The sequence below is a fragment of the Thalassophryne amazonica genome, chromosome 11, assembly GCF_902500255.1.
Source record: "Thalassophryne amazonica chromosome 11, fThaAma1.1, whole genome shotgun sequence".
Taxonomy (NCBI): domain Eukaryota; kingdom Metazoa; phylum Chordata; class Actinopteri; order Batrachoidiformes; family Batrachoididae; genus Thalassophryne; species Thalassophryne amazonica.
Window position 1 is genome coordinate 19,062,463 of NC_047113.1, and position 17,933 is coordinate 19,080,395.

Consider the following 17,933-nt stretch of genomic DNA (forward strand, 5'->3'; position numbering starts at 1 on the left):
TATTGTTACATGGGAAACAAGGTACCAGTAGATTCAGTAGTTTTCTCACAAATCCAACAAGACCAAGCACTCATGATATGCCACAGTCTTAAGGCTATGAATTGGGCTATTAGTACAAAAAAGTAGAAAAGGGGGTGTTCACAATAATAGTACATCTGCTGTTGACACTAACAAACTCAAAACTGTTATGTTCAAACTGCTTTTTTAGCAATCCTGTGAATCACTAAGTAGTATTTAGTTGTATAACCAAAGTTTTTCATGATTTCTTCATATCTGCGAGGCATTAATTTTGTTGGTTTGGAACTAAGATTTTGCTCGTTTACTAGTGTGCTTGGGGTCATTGTTTTGTTGAAACACCCATTTCAAGGGCATGTCCTCTTCAGCATAAGGCAACATGGCAACATGACCTCTTCAAGTATTTTAACATATCCAAACTGATCCATGATACCTGGTATGCGATATATAGGCCCAACACCATAGTAGGAGAAACATGCACATATCATGATGCTTCACTGTCTTCACTGTGAACTGTGGATTGAATTCAGAGTTTAGGGGTCGTCTCACAAACTGTCTGTGGCCCTTGGACCCAAAAAGAACAATTTTACTCTCATCAGTCCACAACATTTCCTCCATTTCTCTTTAGGCAGTTGTGTTTCTTTAGCAAATTGTAACCTCTTCTGCACGTCTTTTATTTAACAGAGGGACTTTGCGGGGGATCTTGCAATAAATTAGCTTCACACAGGCGTCTTCTGTCACAGCACTTACAGGTAACTCCAGACTGTCTTTGATCATCCTGGAGCTGATCAATGGGTGAGCCTTTGCCATTCTGGTTATTCTTCTGTCCATTTTGATGGTTGTTTTCTTCTATGCGTCTGTTTTTTTTTTTTTTTTTTTTTGTCCATTTTAGAGCATTGGAGATCATTGTAGATGAACAGCCTATAGTTTTTGCACCTGCGTATAAGTTTCCCCCTCTCCATCAACTTTTAATCAAACTACACTGTTCTTCTGAACAATGTCTTGAATGTCCCATTTTCCTCAGGCTTTCAAGAGAAAAGCATGTTCAACAGGTGCTGGTTTCATCCTTAAATAGGGGACACCTGATTCACACCTGTTTGTTCCACAAAATTGACGAACTCACTGACTGAATGCCACACTACTATTATTGTGAACACCCCCTTTTCTACTTTTTTTTTTTTTTTTTTTTTGTGTTTTTTTACTAATAGCCCAATTTCATAGCCTTAAGAGTGTGCATATCATGAATGCTTGGTCTTGTTGGATTTGTGAGAATACTAATCTACTGGTACCTTGTTTCCCATGTAACAATAAGAAATATACTCAAAACCTGGATTAATCTTTTTAGTCACATAGCACTACTATTATTCTGAACACTACTGTAAAACTCAAACACAGTTTGGGCAGTACATGGCAAAGTATTTAAGAAGGCTCCGGGTTTTGCATCCCTGCTTATGAAGGGATTATGCTGGTTGTGGAGGTGCACAAATGCAGTGGCTTCCTCAACAGCCTCCAATTGCATACTGCTGTTGTAGTTGCATCTCATCAGCAATTTTAATAGGGATATTGTTTAAAGGACCACAGCATTTACAAAGATTTTTTTTTTTTTCCCCTTGATGTTTCTTTTTGTGGCCAAATGCCTCACTTTCATGTATAAAGTGTGAATAGTGATAATGATGTATTGACAAGGAAGTGTATATTAATAAAACAATAGCTGCTGGTTTTGTGGGCTGACATTTTCAAGGTTTAAGAGGATTAATCAGCAGTGATCTAATTAGTCGTGCTGGGATGTATCTGAGGCGCTAAGAAGGGCTGCACTGCAATTCAGTTTGTACTCTATGCATCAAGGAGTAGGCATCTTTCACTCAGTTTCTCCCTAGCATTTGAGACAAGACATTTAAAAAATAAACACAACCAGTTGCCCATGGTCTGGAAACACCATTTGGTCTCCCTTACATCAGGAACAATGGATCACACAAACATCTTTATAAAAAAAAAATATATATATATATATATCCTTTAATTGCTCCCCTCCTTCCATTCACAATTAGTTAGTTACTGCCAAAGAACTGTGTTGGATATGCGTCAAACTAAGCTGGTGGTCCAGAAACTGACTGCTGAGTAAAAGTAGCTTAAGGTGACCCCCCCCCCCCCCCCCCCCCCCCCCCCCACCGAGTATTGCAGAGCATGTTTTCGAGCAGATTATGTCATTCAGAGAGCCTGAACCTCACTGATGTCATGTATATCTCAGGCAAACCTGCAATAGAAAGTTGACTTGCAGAACATGTGACATTTCTAATAAAAGGATTTCACAAATAGGTACAAAAATGACCCTACTCTTTGAGACAAAGTCAAGACTGCTGCAGCGACTGTGAAATGGACTTGGAAGTTCATTGGGAATTCAACAACCTTCTAAAAGAAATCCTTATGATTTACTCCCTTTTGAAGGAGGCCAAAAAAGTTAGAGATATTATGAAAATGTAACATTAACATGCAATCCACCCTTTTAGCTGAAATGCCACCTCCCCAGTGCTCCCAGTGGCTTTCTCCCCCAGCCAGAGCTCCTTGACAGACACCCCCCGCCCCCAAACCCCCCTCACCCATGAGCACTCTCTTCAATGGGGCAGATTTCGGGCATACTCTTACTCCTTCCTTTCCTCGCCCTGGCTTTAATGGCCTCCTCCTCCCCTTCATTGTCCTCATCGGTCCAGTCCACCTGCTGCTGCAGATTGGCTCTGGAGCCTCTCAGGTTGTTGCCCTTCGGGAAATGCCCCGTGCAGAACTTGCTGCGGAAAGTAACAAAGGAAAGGCTTTTGCTGCGATGCCGCTTCTCGAACACCGGGTCGTTCATTGGTGCATCGTCATCATTCCCACTCAACTCATCCACACAGTCACGCAGCACGGACCGAAAGAGTCGGGGGACCTCGTGAACCTCAGGTTCCATCTGTGACACCAGTCTTCTGAACCTAGAGTGAGAGACAAGTTGAGCGTAGTACAAGAAGAAATGTGCACATGGTTATTAAAGCAAGGATGAAGTTTGTTTTTTAAGAGGATGCAAGGTAGCAGATGAAACAAAAGTACTAAAGTATTGTAGAATTTTGTTTCAAAGTATAATCCAATCTTACTGGAATGGGTCTGTTTATTTTAGCATCATAATTATTAATGCTGGTGAATAGCTGCAGTGTTGACTTATGACCACTGTTGCGTGCATTGATCACAAAATTTATCTTAATTTCAACCAAAGTATGATTCAGTGCTTGCTATGACTTCATAAGTAAATGGCTCATCTATATACATTTTCTTTCTTGCATGCACGTATGTTGCAATCACTGGATTGAAACATTGCACATGGTTTTTGGGGGGGGGGGGGGGGTTTCCTCTCTTCTGTTTCTGCATGTCTAAAATTCTACTTGAACAACAGATATATCTGTACTTCGCTGCCAGTTTGTCTTTATGGTCTCACCTGACAATCACAGGACCACACTGTGCAGGAGGAATCTTCTCACAGAGGTCCTGGAGCTCCAGCAGGTCGTTGGGCGTCAGCTGATAATGCCGTGGGACTGGGGTGTTGACCAGCCAGCTATAGTCAGCCGAGGAGGAGGTGCTGCAGCGACGGCGACGGCCCTCTGATACCCGTTCCAAATGGATGCGTTCAGTGCGCTTCACTATCGCCCCCAGCTCCAGCATGAGAGTGTTGGTAACCATCTCCTTGATGGTGCGCTGGCCGGGCACTTTGGGCTCAAAGGAGAACACAGCTGACCAAGGAAACATCTGGGAAGGAAGGGAGGGCGGTATTTGTGGTTAACTGCAAATATCAAATCCAACCAGCTTTTATGAGAAGTGTTCTAAAATATTCCACGCAGAATTTTACAAATTAACATCTCACCTTCATGAGAGTGTGTTTGCACGGCAGTAAGGGAGCCTCCTATGAGAGAAATCCACCTGTTAGCAGCCGGGTGGACAGCAGGCCTCCATCAGATGGTGACAAACTGAAGCTCCTCTGCACACTGGCTGCCTTGCGTACCTGTGATGGTCCCTGGCAGACAGTAAGTACTCCTGTGAGGAGTGTGTGTGTGTGTGTGAGCGAGCTCAGGATTGAGCATAAATATAATCCTGCATTAATGAGCTGACCTCATCAGCGTGCACCCACCCGAGGAGAGCGGTTCACACCAAAATCCTCAGTGTTAAAATGAACATTATCAAAGAGTTGATGTCATTCTCAGTGATTCTGAGTCCAAGTTACAGTTTGTCAGTATAAAATGTTAACAGTGTTCACTTATGGTAGTGTATCTTTGTGTAGAGAGCACTTTAACATTTTAAGTATTAAAGTGTAAGTGCTGTTTATATAACACCACAAAGGTCTCAGATGGAATTTGAACCCATAATGGAGCTGAAAACTCACAGCAATTAAGTCATAAAAGTTCCTCTCTTTTCTCACACAACTCATGGACAAGATTCTCTTTTTTGGGAGTTAAAATCCATTTGCATGATACTGATGGGACACTTAGCAGGTTTCTTCATTTTTTCTTTACTTACTGGATTTTAGATAATTTGTCAGTGTCAAATTTCTAGCATCTTGGTGTAAAGTATAAAGGTTTTGGTGCTAATTTCGAATAAGTTGTACACCACACTGGTGTCACACACAATATTGTCATTAAATCATAGTGTTAATTCAACACTCTACAGGTGTTCCACCCATGACTGAATACTGAGGTAACGTCCTATGCAGTGATCACAAAGTTGTCGGTTCAAACTCAACTGTGTATCTTTGTGGGTGTGTTGTGCCTCATCTTGAAACACTGACAAAGTTTCCTTCTGTAAGAGTTTACAAGATAATGTTAGTGTTAAAAAAGTGTTAATTTAACACTGAAAAGTGTGGCCATATACAGACACTTTTTTACTGATAAATTTAAAAGAATTTAAGGCAAGGGATTTTTCTGTGCAGGACTTAAGTCAAACATACAAGTGGATGTGCTGCCTTGCTCAAAGGCACGTCGTGAAACAGTCATAAAAGCCTAACAGCTGGCGCTCAGTCTGTGTTCATGTGTCATACATCATATGGACAAAATGAGGAACCTTGGGGTAATTTTTGATCCCACATTGTCTTTTGACCTCCACATCAGGGATGTTACTAGGACTGCCTTTTTCCATCTGAGAAATATAGTGAGGATCCGCCCCATCCTGTCCATGGCTGATGCTTAGACCCTGATTCATGCTTTTGTTTCTTCTAGACTAGATTATTGTAATGTTCTATTTTCAGGGTTGCCGCAGTCCAGCATCAGGGGTCTTCAGCTGGTTCAGAACGCTGCCGCCAGACTTCTGACATGTAGCAGAAGGTCTGAACATATCACACAAAATTTGTCATCTTTGTGCTGGCTCCCTGTCTCTATGAGAGCAGATTTTAAAGTTTTCTTATTGACTTATGAGGTTGTTCATGGACTGGCGCCATCTTATCTAGCTGATCTGGTGGAACTTTACGTGCTGGCCCGGGCTTTGCGGTCGCAGGATGCGGGACTTCTCTGTGTTCCCAGGGTGAAGAAGAAGTCAGCGGGTCAAAGAGCCTTTTCGTATCGTGCACCCACCCTGTGGAACAGTCTTCCTGCGACCATGAGGCAGTTGGAGTCCATGGACATTTTTAAGTCAAGACTGAAAACCTATTTTTATTCTCTTTCTTATGAATAGTTTTTATTTTTTTTTATCTGTTTTATTGTTTTATTTCTGTTTTTAATTATGTATTTGAATTTTTTAATTCATTTTTAATTATTTATTTAATTTTTAGGTAGGGGGGCAAAGCTCTCGATTTACCGATCGATCTATGTTCCGATCCTCACCTATGGTCATGAGATTTGGCGCATGACCGAAAGAACGAGATCGCGAGTACAAGCGGCCGAGATGAATTTCCTCCGCAGGGTGGCTGGGCGCTCCCTTAGAGATAGGGTGAGGAGCTCGGTCACTCGGGAGGAGCTCGGAGTCGAGCTGCTGCTCCTCCACGTCGAAAGGAGTCAGTTGAGGTGGCTCGGGCATCTTTTCCGGATGCCCCCTGGACGCCTCGCTGGAGAGGTGTTCCGGGCGCGTCCAACTGGGAGGAGGCCCCGGGGGGACCCGGGACACGCTGGAGGGACTACATCTCTCGGCTGGCTGGGGAACGCCTTGGGGTTCCCCCAGAGGAGCTGGGGGAGGTGTGTGTGGATCGGGAGGTCTGGGCGGCTTTTAATTTGAGCTGCTGTCCCCGCGACCCGACTCCGGATAAAGCGGAAGAAAATGGATGGATGGATGATTTATTTAAATTTTATGTTGAATTGTTTTTTGTAGGGCGCCTTGAGACGGCTTTTGCTGTGATTTGGCGCATTATAAGATAATTAAATTTAAATTAAACTATGAGAAATTCTTGTTCAAAGTGGCTGCTGTTACATTGTCCTTGAAAATTACATATTTTTCAATATCAGATAGTAATTATGCGCCTTTTATAACCAAACATTATGCGTAGATTACATAACTCTGTGAGTGAGCAATCTAACCAACACAAGATATAGTTTTGTACATGAGTTAACTATTATGGTCCTCCTGGGTTTCCACACCACTCAGCAGCATTGAGACGCCTAATCTGAGATTACATTCAAATCCAGAGCCTACCTGGAAGAATGAGTGGTTGTAATGACTGTTATAATCTAATTACAGATGGCAACAGTGGGTTTTGTTACGAAAGAGACATCGTTCTCCCGTTAATGGGGTCATATTCTACACCTTTTCAGCAAACCAGGTCTCCAGGTATTTTAAATATAGATGTTAAAGTTTGTGGTCAAAAATATCCCAAAGTCATTATAATGGTGAACTCTTAAAATAAGAAGGTAGGCATTTTTACATTTCTGCAAAACAGGTGGTGTTACTCAGTCACTGGTCCACACACCATGTGAGCCAAACACAGAGCACAGATTGATTCAGTGCTTGTCTTGCAAAGCAGCAGGAATAAAATTAATAGATTTTCATAGCATTTTCAGGCCATACACTTTTGTAGACATTATGCCATGAAAAAAGACAATAACACAAATGTTAAAAGCACAAATCAGAAAATCAGCAAACCTAAAAACAAAGGTGAATCCAGTAAATCCAATAAGAGCAACACAAATGTAGACTCTTATTCTCCACTTTAGTGAGTGCAGACTCTGTGGATCACCATCACCCAGGACCTCAAGTGGGAGCGAAACGTCAGCTCTCTCACCAAGAGAACACAACAAAGGATGTACTTTCTGCAGCAGCTGAGGAAGGTAAACCTACCAAAAACAACATGGTGAACGTCTACACTGCCATCACTGAGTCCATCATCTCCTCCTCTGTCACCGTCTGGTACACTGCTGCCACTGCTAAGAATTACAGTATATCATCCACACAGCAGAGAAGGTTATCAACTGCAATCTGCCATCCCTACAGGACCTGTACACCTCCAGGGCCCTGAGGCAAGCTAGGAAGATAGCGGCCCATCCCTCTCACCCAGGATACAAACTTTTTGTTGCCCTCCCCTCTGGCAGGTGGTTGAGGTCCAGCAGGACTAAAACCTGAAGACACAAAAACAGCTTCTTTCCATCCACAGCTAGACTTATAAATAATGCCAGAGACTCCCATTTACCCTGCCTTCCCCACAACTCCCACAAAGTACAGATTGATCATCCCTGCACTGAAACGTACTGTACATCTGCATGCCTTTCCACAGCCCCATTCTGCTGTTATATTTATCTGACAGTGAACATAGTTTTGCCAATTTTTTTGATTTGCCTATTTGACTCCTTTACTTCTTACAGAAGTATTTTTCCTTTTCTTATATTGTTTATGCACCAATCACTTCTTACAGAAGTATATATTTCTTTTCTTTTTATTATGTCTGCCAAGGATGTAATAAAATCGCCTGTGTTTATTTGTTTGTCTGCCTGCCTGTCTGTCTGCAAAACGTCCTCGCGTCAAGCAACCCAGTCCAGTCGAAGATTCAAGCTTCTCTACTATGTCTGCCTGTCTGCCTGTTAGCAGGATTACATCAAAACTACTGCATGGATTTTGACAAAAATTTTCACCACAGATTCATATTAGACCATGGAAGACCCCACTGAATTTTGGAGGTGATCCGGATTCCGCATCAAGATTCACTTTATATGCATTTTGAAGGATTACATCAAAACTACATTGCAGATCTTGACGAAATTTTCAATACAGATACATATTAGGCCATAGAAAACTCCATTAAATTTTAGAGGCAATCTGGATCCGGATCAGGATTCTGGATCAAGAGTTTACTTTATATAGGCTTTGAAATATTACTTCAAAACCACTTAACAAATTCTCACCACATTTGCACCACAGATGGATATTAGGCCATGGAAGACTCCATTAAATTTTGGAGGTGATCCGGATCTGGATTGGCAGATGTCAGAAATCTTTGTTTACTCTGGTTGTTTATGCACCAATGACACCAGATCAAATTCCTTGTATGTGAGAACTTGGCAATAAATTTGATTCTGATTCTGATTCTAAAGACTGACTGCATAGGCTCATAAAGCCTTAGGTTAGAAACAGTTCTATAGTTTGCCAGCAACTTCCCGTCCAGACGAGGTTTAACAACACGTCCTTTTTCTATGAGCGACAAAATTAACAAGCACCATAATGTGAATATGAAATTCAAGAACACTGTGAACAGTCTCTTTACTTGTGTTTTAATGTTTTATGGAATGTTAATGGAATGGTTGGCTCACAATATCTTCCCTGGAGGGTGACTCATAGATTTCAAAACGTTTTGAAACAGTGTTTGGAGTTTCTCAGCACTAATTGGCCATATGAAAAGAACATTTTGGCATCAGTCTCAGCCACACATTTTGTTCATTGTTTAATTCTGTTTTTACTTTCCCATTCTGTTGTATGTTTTTTGTTTTGTATCATGCTTCCCTCAGTTGCTAGCTAGCTTGTTAGCTGGGTTGATGAGGACACGTGATGAGGACACAGTGTTCAGGAGGCTGACAAAGTCCATGTGAGTTCAGTCAAAACTGTAATTTCCAATAAATTATCCAGTATTTGCCAGACAAAGGATATTACGTACAAAATAAAGTTGCCTTTTTGATAACAGGATGCATTAAGTTAACCAGATGTAACAGGGTTTGTCCAAATTATACTGTATCTGTGTTTAATTTGGTGAGTTACGAGGAAATTGCATTCATTGTTTTGAAGTTAGTGTCTTCACCTGGAGATCATGTTTTTCAACTTGACCTGCTCCACCTAATTCTGATTGGCGCAGCTCGGTGTGATCAGTCAATGAAGAGCTACGAAACACCAGACTTGACATGGCCAGAGACAGTCAGCCATCTTGGACCAGTCGTTGTAGTGATTCTATCACAAGGCCAACGGTAGATGAAGGTAGGCATTACAAAGAGGAGTAGACGCCCAGGAAATGCAGACGCCATCTTGGACTGATCGCAAAGCACAGTGAAGGCTTGATTTTATAATCTTATTTTCTTTTTTTAGTCTTTCTAACATAAAGCCCCCCAGAAGCTGAAAGGTTTTAGCCATGCTCATGCTCCACTGAAGTATTTACTAAAAAAAGTCTGAAGGACCTAAACAACATGGTGAGATGCTGAAGAGCTTCGCTCATCATGTCTGCGACATATACATATTAGTCTATCATAAGAGCGAGCGCCGCGAAGCTCACTTTTATGGTAGACGAAGGCACAAACCGGAAATGGCACAAAAATTCAGCCCCAGTGGAGAAAAAGCCACAAACCAGACAACATTGTCGTAAAAAGCCACAAACGAACGGTAGACAAACATAGACATTATAAAGAGGAGTAGGTGGCGCCATGGAAATAGAGACCTGGAATGAACGTCACGTGACTAGCAGCGTGCCGCACGGCGGCCATTACTAAGGGTGGAGAGAGCACCTTGAGCCAGTTAAACAGAAGCGAAATGAGGGGAAAAAAAGGCAGCCATGCTTCACCATCAACTGCACCAACTACAAAAACAAATTCTCGAATACTAAAATGAACTGTACAAGAGCCTTAATGTAATTATGTAAAATAAATGTCTATTTTAAAGTAGTTATGTCACAATTTAATATTGATACACTGAGACTATAACTCAACGCCTAAGTTCTGTTCATCTGTATGCATTCACATGCATACAGATACAGAAACAAAAATGTTTAAATATATTTATGTATATATACTTGCAGTGTTGTTTAATATGATATGTACATGGTGGCAACAGGCGGCATTTAAATTTTAACTGTGGTTGGAGGGGATGGAGGAGGTACTTTTTACCCTAACTGAGGGTCAAAAGTCATAAATTATGAATGGCTTTATATCTACTTGGAATAAAATGTTAGTAAAACTCATATATATGTTGTTGTCATTAAAAGACTACCAATAATATTACAGTGGAAAAAGCAGCAAGGTAAATCACCACAATGGCAAGGCATACTTCAGATTTATATTTTAATACATAAGGATTGTTTATCCAGGCATGTATTGGTTCATTAGAGCTTTTAATCAGCTTGAATACAACTTACGAGGCCTCATTTATAAAAATCTATCGAGAATTATGATGACAGGAAAAACACAGTAAATTCCCCAAATTTCCACACTTTACATAAAACATTTTTTTCTACCCAGGCATGTATGGGTTCATTAGAAAGAGCAATTAAAGGGCAGATTTTATTTAAATCTGTGTTGTGTGGGCCGCCAGAGGCCGCAAGAGGAGGTACTGCTGGCCCACCACCAGAGGGCGCCCTGCCTGAAGTGCGGGCTTCAGGCACGAGAGGGCGCTGCCGCCTCCAGGAACAGCCGAGGTGACAGCTGTCACCCACCAACCATGACAGCTGTCACTGATCATCTACATCACACCAGGAATAAAAGCAGGAAGACACCTCCACCACATCGCCGAGATATCAACTTCATTGAGAGGTAATATCCTCAGCCGTTTGTGTGGTACAGTATAATCTGTATATTGTGAGTGTTTGCAGGAGTACTGGTCCCTCTGTCGGTGGAAGCTGAGTGAGTGCTGGACAGCACTCTTTTCCCCTGAGGAATCACTGCGGTACTCTGGAAGATATTGAGTGAGAGGTGGAGGTGGAATTCCCACCATAATTGTTACTGGGTGTACACACACCCACACTTGACTGTCTTTGTTTTCCGCCAGCAGTACCAGATCCGACACGCCGAGACGGTGGCCACCTGGGGACTTCGGGACTTGGCGGCTCCAGTATCCCTCGGGTTCGGTGGCGGTGGAAATCGTGTGGTTCCGGTTCGTCTCCAGACGGGCGTCTCCTATCGTCGAGCCTGCCCACACGACACCTTTATTGATTGACTTGTATTCATTCTGTAATCTGCTGTGTTTGGTTGTGGCATTCACAACAGTAAAGTGTTCTAATTTAACTCCTTCTATTGTCCGTTCATTTACGCCCCCTGTTGTGGGTCAGGGTCACTACACTTTCCCAACAGGATATCTCGGCCAGCGTCATGGACTCCGAGGGGCGTCACCCGGCTGTTGAACGACCAATGGGAGAGCAGGGAGCGCAGGCGTCTGCAGGAGGCGTGATTGGTGAGCTACAGCACATTCTCACCGCCTTTACGGCTCGGTTGGATCAAATGACCGAGCAAAACATCCTCCTGAACCGCAGGGTGGAGGCTCTCTCCGCGCAGGTGGCGGCGAGCGCTCAGGGCGCTGCTGCAGCTCCTCCTCCTGCCAACCCTGTGTAGAATATGAATGTTCCAGTGGTGGTTCAACAACCCCTCCCACCATCCCCTGAAGCATACATAAGCCCTCCTGAGCCGTACGGAGGTTGTGTGGAGACGTGCGCGGACTTTCTCATGCAGTGTTCGCTCGTCTTCGCACAACGTCCCGTCATGTACGCGTCAGACGGTAGCAAAATAGCTTATGTGATTACTCTGTTTCGGGGAGAGGCACGCGCTTGGGCTACGGCGCTTTGGGAGCAAAATTCACGGCTCCTTCACACGTACACTGGGTTTGTGAGGGAGTTCAGAACAGTGTTTGATCACCCTAACAGGGGAGAGACCGCTTCAACTGTGCTGCTGTCAATGAGACAGGGACGCCGGAGCGCAGCCGCTTATGCAGTCGACTTCCGCATCGCGGCTGCGAGGTCCGGCTGGAATAACGCTGCGCTCCGCGCCGCCTTCGTAAACGGACTGTCATCGGTCCTGAAGGAGCACCTGGTGGCCAAGGATGAACCGCGGGAATTAGATGGGCTTATCGATCTTGTTATACGGTTAGACAATTGGTTGGAAGAACGCTGTCGGGAACGAGACGAAGGACGTGGCCGCGCGCGCGCCGTCCCTCTTCCTTCCGGGTCTGAAAAAGCTCCGCCCTTCCCACGCTCCCTGGCCTCTACGTCCCGTGGGGCAACAGCTCCCCCTGCTGACGAAGCTACAGACACGAGCAGGGCCACATTCAGACCACCGAATAGACAGAGGAGGCTTCCCCGCGGGGCGTGTTTTGTTTGTGGCTCAATGGAGCACCAATTGAGCAATTGCCCCGAACGGTTAAACACCAACGCCCGCCCCTAGAAACTGGGCTTAGGGTGGGCCAAGAAATTCACGTGGGACACACACACATTTCCACACGACTCCCAGTTACAATCCTTAGCGGGGATTTAGTTGGATCTTAGGAACGCATACCACCTAGTTCGGATCCGGAAGGGAGACGAATGGAAGACGGCATTCAACACCCCGTTAGGTTATTTTGAGTACCTGGTCATGCCGTTCGGCCTCACTAACGCCCCCGCGACGGTCCAAGCTTTGGTTAATGACGTCTTGCGGGACTTCCTGCACCGATTTGTCTTCGTATATCTGGACGATATACTCATCTTTTCTCCGGATCCTGAGACCCATGTACGGCATGTACGTCAGGTCCTGCAGCGGTTGTTGGAGAACCGGCTGTTTGTGAAGGGCGAGAAGTGTGAGTTTCACCGCACCTCTTTGTCCTTCCTGGGGTTTATCATCTCCTCCAACTCCGTCACTCCGGATCCGGCCAAGGTCGCAGCGGTGAGAGACTGGCCCCAACCTACGAGCCGTAGGATGCTGCAACAGTTCCTCGGCTTCGCAAATTTTTACAGGAGGTTCATTAAGGGGTATAGTCAGGTAGTTAGCCCCCTGACAGCCCTGACCTCACCAAAAGTTCCCTTCACCTGGTCGGATCGGTGCGATGCCACGTTCAGGGAGTTGAAACAGCGCTTCTCGACTGCACCTGTCTTGGTGCAGCCCGATCCTAGTCGCCAGTTTGTGGTTGAAGTGGACGCCTCTGACTCAGGGATAGGAGCCGTGCTATCCCAGAGCGGAGAGACAGATAAGGTTCTTCACCCGTGTGCCTATTTTTCCCGCAGGTTGACCCCGGCAGAGCGGAACTATGACGTGGGCAATCGAGAGCTCCTTGCGGTGAAAGAGGCTCTTGAGGAGTGGAGACACCTGCTGGAGGGAGCGTCAGTGCCTTTCATGGTTTTTACTGACCACCGGAACCTGGAGTATATCAGGACCACCAAGTGACTGAACCCCAGGCAAGCCCGCTGGTCACTGTTTTTCGGCCGTTTTGACTTCCGGATCACCTACCGCCCCGGGACCAAAACCAGAGATCGGATGCCCTGTCCCGGGTGCACGAACAAGAAGTCAAGACCGAGCTGTCGGATCCACCGGAACCCATCTTACCGGAGTCCACTATCGTGGCTACCCTAACCTGGGACGTGGAGAAGACCGTCCGGGAGGCCCTGGCACGGAGCCCGGATCCCGGAACAGGACCGAAAAACAGACTGTACATCCCACCAGAGGCCAGAGCTGCCGTCCTGGACTTCGGTCACGGGTCCAAACTCTCCTGCCACCCAGGGGTGCGTAGGACCGTGGCAGTGGTCCGGCAGCGCTTCTGGTGGGCGTCCCTGGAGACTGACGTCCGGGCTTACATCCAGGCCTGCACCACCTGCTCCAGGGGCAAGGCGGACCACCAGAAGGCACAGGGACTCCTACAGCCACTTCCTGTGCCTCATCGCCCCTGGTCCCACATCGGTCTGGATTTTGTCACGGGCCTCCCGCCGTCCCGGGGGCACACCACCATTCTCATGATAGTGGACCGATTCTCCAAGGCGGCCCACTTCGTGGCCCTCCCGAAGCTCCCATCGGCCCAGGAGACGGCGGATCTCCTGGTCCACCATGTTGTCCGGCTGCATGGGATACCTACAGACATCGTTTCGGATCGTGGTCCCCAGTTCTCCTCGCAGGTGTGGAGAAGTTTCTGCCGGGAACTGGGGGCCACCATGAGCCTCTCATCTGGGTATCACCCTCAGACTAACGGACAGGCCGAACGTGCCAATCAAGAGTTGGAGCAAGCCCTTCGTTGTACTACCTCCGCACACCCGACGGCTTGGAGTGAACATCTGGCCTGGATCGAGTATGCGCATAACAGCCAAGTGTCCTCTGCCACCGGCCTCTCCCCATTTGAGGTGTGTCTGGGGTACCAACCCCCTTTGTTTCCTTTGGTGGAGGGAGAGGTCGGTGTGCCCTCGGTCCAGGCCCACCTGCGGAGATGCCGTCGGGTGTGGCGCACCGCCCGTTCGGCCTTGTTGAGGGCCCGGACGAGGGCAAAAGCCCATGCAGACCGTCGACAGTCCCCGGCCCCCGCATACCAGCCCGGGCAGGAGGTATGGCTATCAACCAAGGACATACCACTCCAGGTCGAGTCGCCGAAGTTGAAAGACCGCTACATCGGACCATTCACCATCCTCAAGGTCCTCAGTCCTACCGCAGTGAGGCTCCGACTCCCGGCCTCACTGCGGATCCATCCGGTCTTCCATGTCTCCAGGGTAAAACCACATCACACCTCACCCCTCTGTGCACCCGGTCCGGCGCCGCCTCCTGCCCGTATTATCGACGGGGAGCCGGCTTGGACAGTACGCCGGCTCCTGGACGTCCGTCGAATGGGCCGGGGCTTTCAATATTTGGTGGACTGGGAAGGGTATGGACCCAAAGAACGGTCCTGGGTGAAGAGGAGCTTCATCCTGGACCCGGCCCTCCTGGCCGATTTCTACCGTCGCCACCCGAACAAGCCTGGTCGGGCGCCAGGAGGCGCCCGTTGAGGGGGGGGTCCTGTTGTGTGGGCCGCCAGAAGAGGAGGTACTGCTGGCCCACCACCAGAGGGTGCCCTGCCTGAAGTGCGGGCTTCAGGCACGAGAGGGCTCTGCCGCCTCCAGGAACAGCCGAGGTGACAGCTGTCACCCATCAACCATGACAGCTGTCACTGATCATCTACATCACACCAGGAATAAAAGCAGGAAGACACCTCCACCACATCGCCGAGATATCAACTTCATTGAGAGGTAATATCCTCAGCCGTTTGTGTGGTACAGTATAATCTGTATATTGTGTGTTTGCAGGAGTACTGGTCCCTCTGTCGGTGGAAGCTGAGTGAGTGCTGGACGGCACTCTTTTCCCCTGAGGAATCACTGCGGTACTCTGCAAGATATTGAGTGAGAGGTGGAGGTGGAATTCCCACCATAATTGTTACTGGGTGTACACACACCCACACTTGACTGTCTTTGTTTTCCGCCAGCAGTACCAGATCCGACACGCCGAGACGGTGGCCACCTGGGGACTTCGGGACTTGGCGGCTCCAGTATCCCTCAGGTTCGGTGGCGGTGGAAATCGTGTGGTTCCGGTTCGTCTCCAGACGGGCGTCTCCTATCGTCGAGCCTGCCCACACGACACCTTTATTGATTGACTTGTATTCATTCTGTAATCTGCTGTGTTTGGTTGTGGCATTCACAACAGTAAAGTGTTCTAATTTAACTCCTTCTATTGTCCATTCATTTACGCCCCCTGTTGTGGGTCCGTGTCACTACACTTTCCCAACAATCTGTTAACAAATAACGACAATAGAATGAGAAAAGCAGCACAGTTTGTCATAATTTCCCCAAATTTCTGCATTTTACATGTTTTTTTTTTCACCCACACATGTATAGGTTCGTAGTCGTCATAGTCATAGTCGTTTTAGCCCGTAACCTCCAAGGTTGTTGACCTCCCAATAATCCTCAAAAATTGTAACAAGTAATATATAAATATACGTGCGGCTGGGTGAGCGCGCATGCATATATACATAGTGCATCTGTCACCAAGACATTCAACAGTGATATAGGCCTATAATACAGCTTTTTGTGTTTTTTAAAATGATCAAGTTAACTCACAGTATATTCATTCATTCATCTTCTACCGCTTAGTCCAATTAAGGGTCGCGGGGGGCTGGAGCCTATCCCAGCAGTCATAGGGCGTGAGGCGGGGTACACCCAGGACAGGACGCTCGTCTGTCGCAGGGCCACAAACAGACAAACAAACACAGACACACCCACACACACAATTTTAAAGATTCCAATCCACCTAACCCGCATGTCTTTGGATGTGGAAGGAAACCAGAGCACCTGGAGGAAACCCACGCAAACACGGGGAGAACATGCAAACTCCACACAGAAAGGCCATGGGAATTGAACCCACAACCTTCTCGCTGCGAGGCAACAGTGCTAACCACTAAGCACCGTGCTGCCCTCACAGTATATATGTCCTCGAATATATGATATAGCAGTTTTAAATCCAAATTTGGGATCGTTGACATGAATACAATGAAAGGGATAGGCTTCAGGGAAAGAGCTTTCAAAGGGCTTTAAAACAAGCCTACATTTATTAAAATCTGTTAAGAAATAGCGACGCTAGTGCAAAAAAAAAAGCGGTCAGTTTCTTATTGTTGATCGGCACATCTCCACCCTTAGTAATGGCGCCTTCCTGTCCTGAGCGACACTAATAGATTGAGGCGCGCACGTCCATTCCAGTCTTTATTTCCATGGGCGGCACATTGGTTACTGAGGCGCAAGAAATGCTGCCGCCATCTTGGAGCAGTCATCGTAGTGATTCTATCACAAGGCACAGTGAAGGTTTGATTTTGTAATCTTATGTTTCTTTTTAATCTTTCTAACATCTTCTGTCTTTCAGCTGTTCCCATTAGGGGTCGCCACAGCAGATCAATCATTTCCATCTCACCCTGTCCTCTGTATCTTCCTCTGTCACACCAACCACCTGCATGTCCTCTCTCAGCACATCCATGAACCTCCTCTTTGGTCTTCCTCTTCTCCTCCTGCCTGGTGGATCCATCCTCAGCATCCTTCTCCCTATATACCCTGGGTCCCTCCTCTGCACATGTCCAAACCATTTCAATCTCGCCTCTGACTTTGTCTCCAAGCCGTCCCACCTGAGCTGTCCCTCTAATATGTTCATTCCTAATCTTGTCCATTCTTGTCACTCCCAAAGAGAATCTCAACATCTTCAGCTCTGCCACCTCCAGCTCTGCCTCCTGTCTTTTTGTTAGTGCCACCGTCTCTAAACCATACAACATAGCATAGTCTCACTACTGTTTTGTAAACTTTCCCCTTCACTCTTGCTGATATTCTTCAGTCACAAATCACTCCTGCCACCTTTCTCCACTCACTCCACCCTGCCTGCACTCTCTTCTTCACCTCTCTACCACACTTTCCATTACTTTGAACAGTTGACCCCAAACATTTAAACTCATCTACTTTCACCACTTCTACTCCTTGTAACTGCACTATTCCACTGGGCTCCCTCTCATTCACACACATGTACTCAGTCTTGCTTCTACTGACTTTCATTCCCCTTCTCTCCAAAGCATATCTTCACTTCTCCAGACTAGACTCAACTTGCTCTCTACTCTCACTACAGATCACAATGTCATCTGCAAACATCATAGTCCATGGCGACTCCTGTCTGATCTCATCCGTCAACCTGTCCATCACCACTGCAAACAAGAAAGGGCTCAGAGCTGATCCTTGGTGTAATCCCACCTCCATCTTGAATGAGTCTGTCATTCCGACTGCGCATCTCACCACTATC

At 46.4% G+C, this 17,933-nt stretch overlaps 1 protein-coding gene across 1 annotated transcript; it reads right to left on the bottom strand.

The window, feature by feature from the left end:
- Window positions 1-2,607: 2,607 nt before the first annotated feature.
- On the bottom strand, window positions 2,608-4,267 carry zgc:162144 (RD3 domain-containing protein). Its single transcript, XM_034181353.1, has 3 exons — window positions 3,899-4,267; window positions 3,476-3,783; window positions 2,608-2,978 (listed from the first exon to the last, which is right to left on the bottom strand). The coding sequence occupies exons 1-3, from the start codon at window positions 3,902-3,904 to the stop codon at window positions 2,609-2,611; spliced, it is 684 nt and encodes a 227-aa protein (XP_034037244.1). The 5' UTR covers window positions 3,905-4,267; the 3' UTR covers window position 2,608.
- Window positions 4,268-17,933: the final 13,666 nt, after the last annotated feature.

What these genes read in the sequence shown, in the direction of transcription:
- zgc:162144 (XM_034181353.1), bottom strand. An exon ending in TGTGGTCCTGTGATTGTCAG is followed by an intron (nt 2,979 to 3,475) that starts GTGAGACCATAA and finishes CTCTCACTCTAG; the next exon opens with GTTCAGAAGACTGGTGTCAC.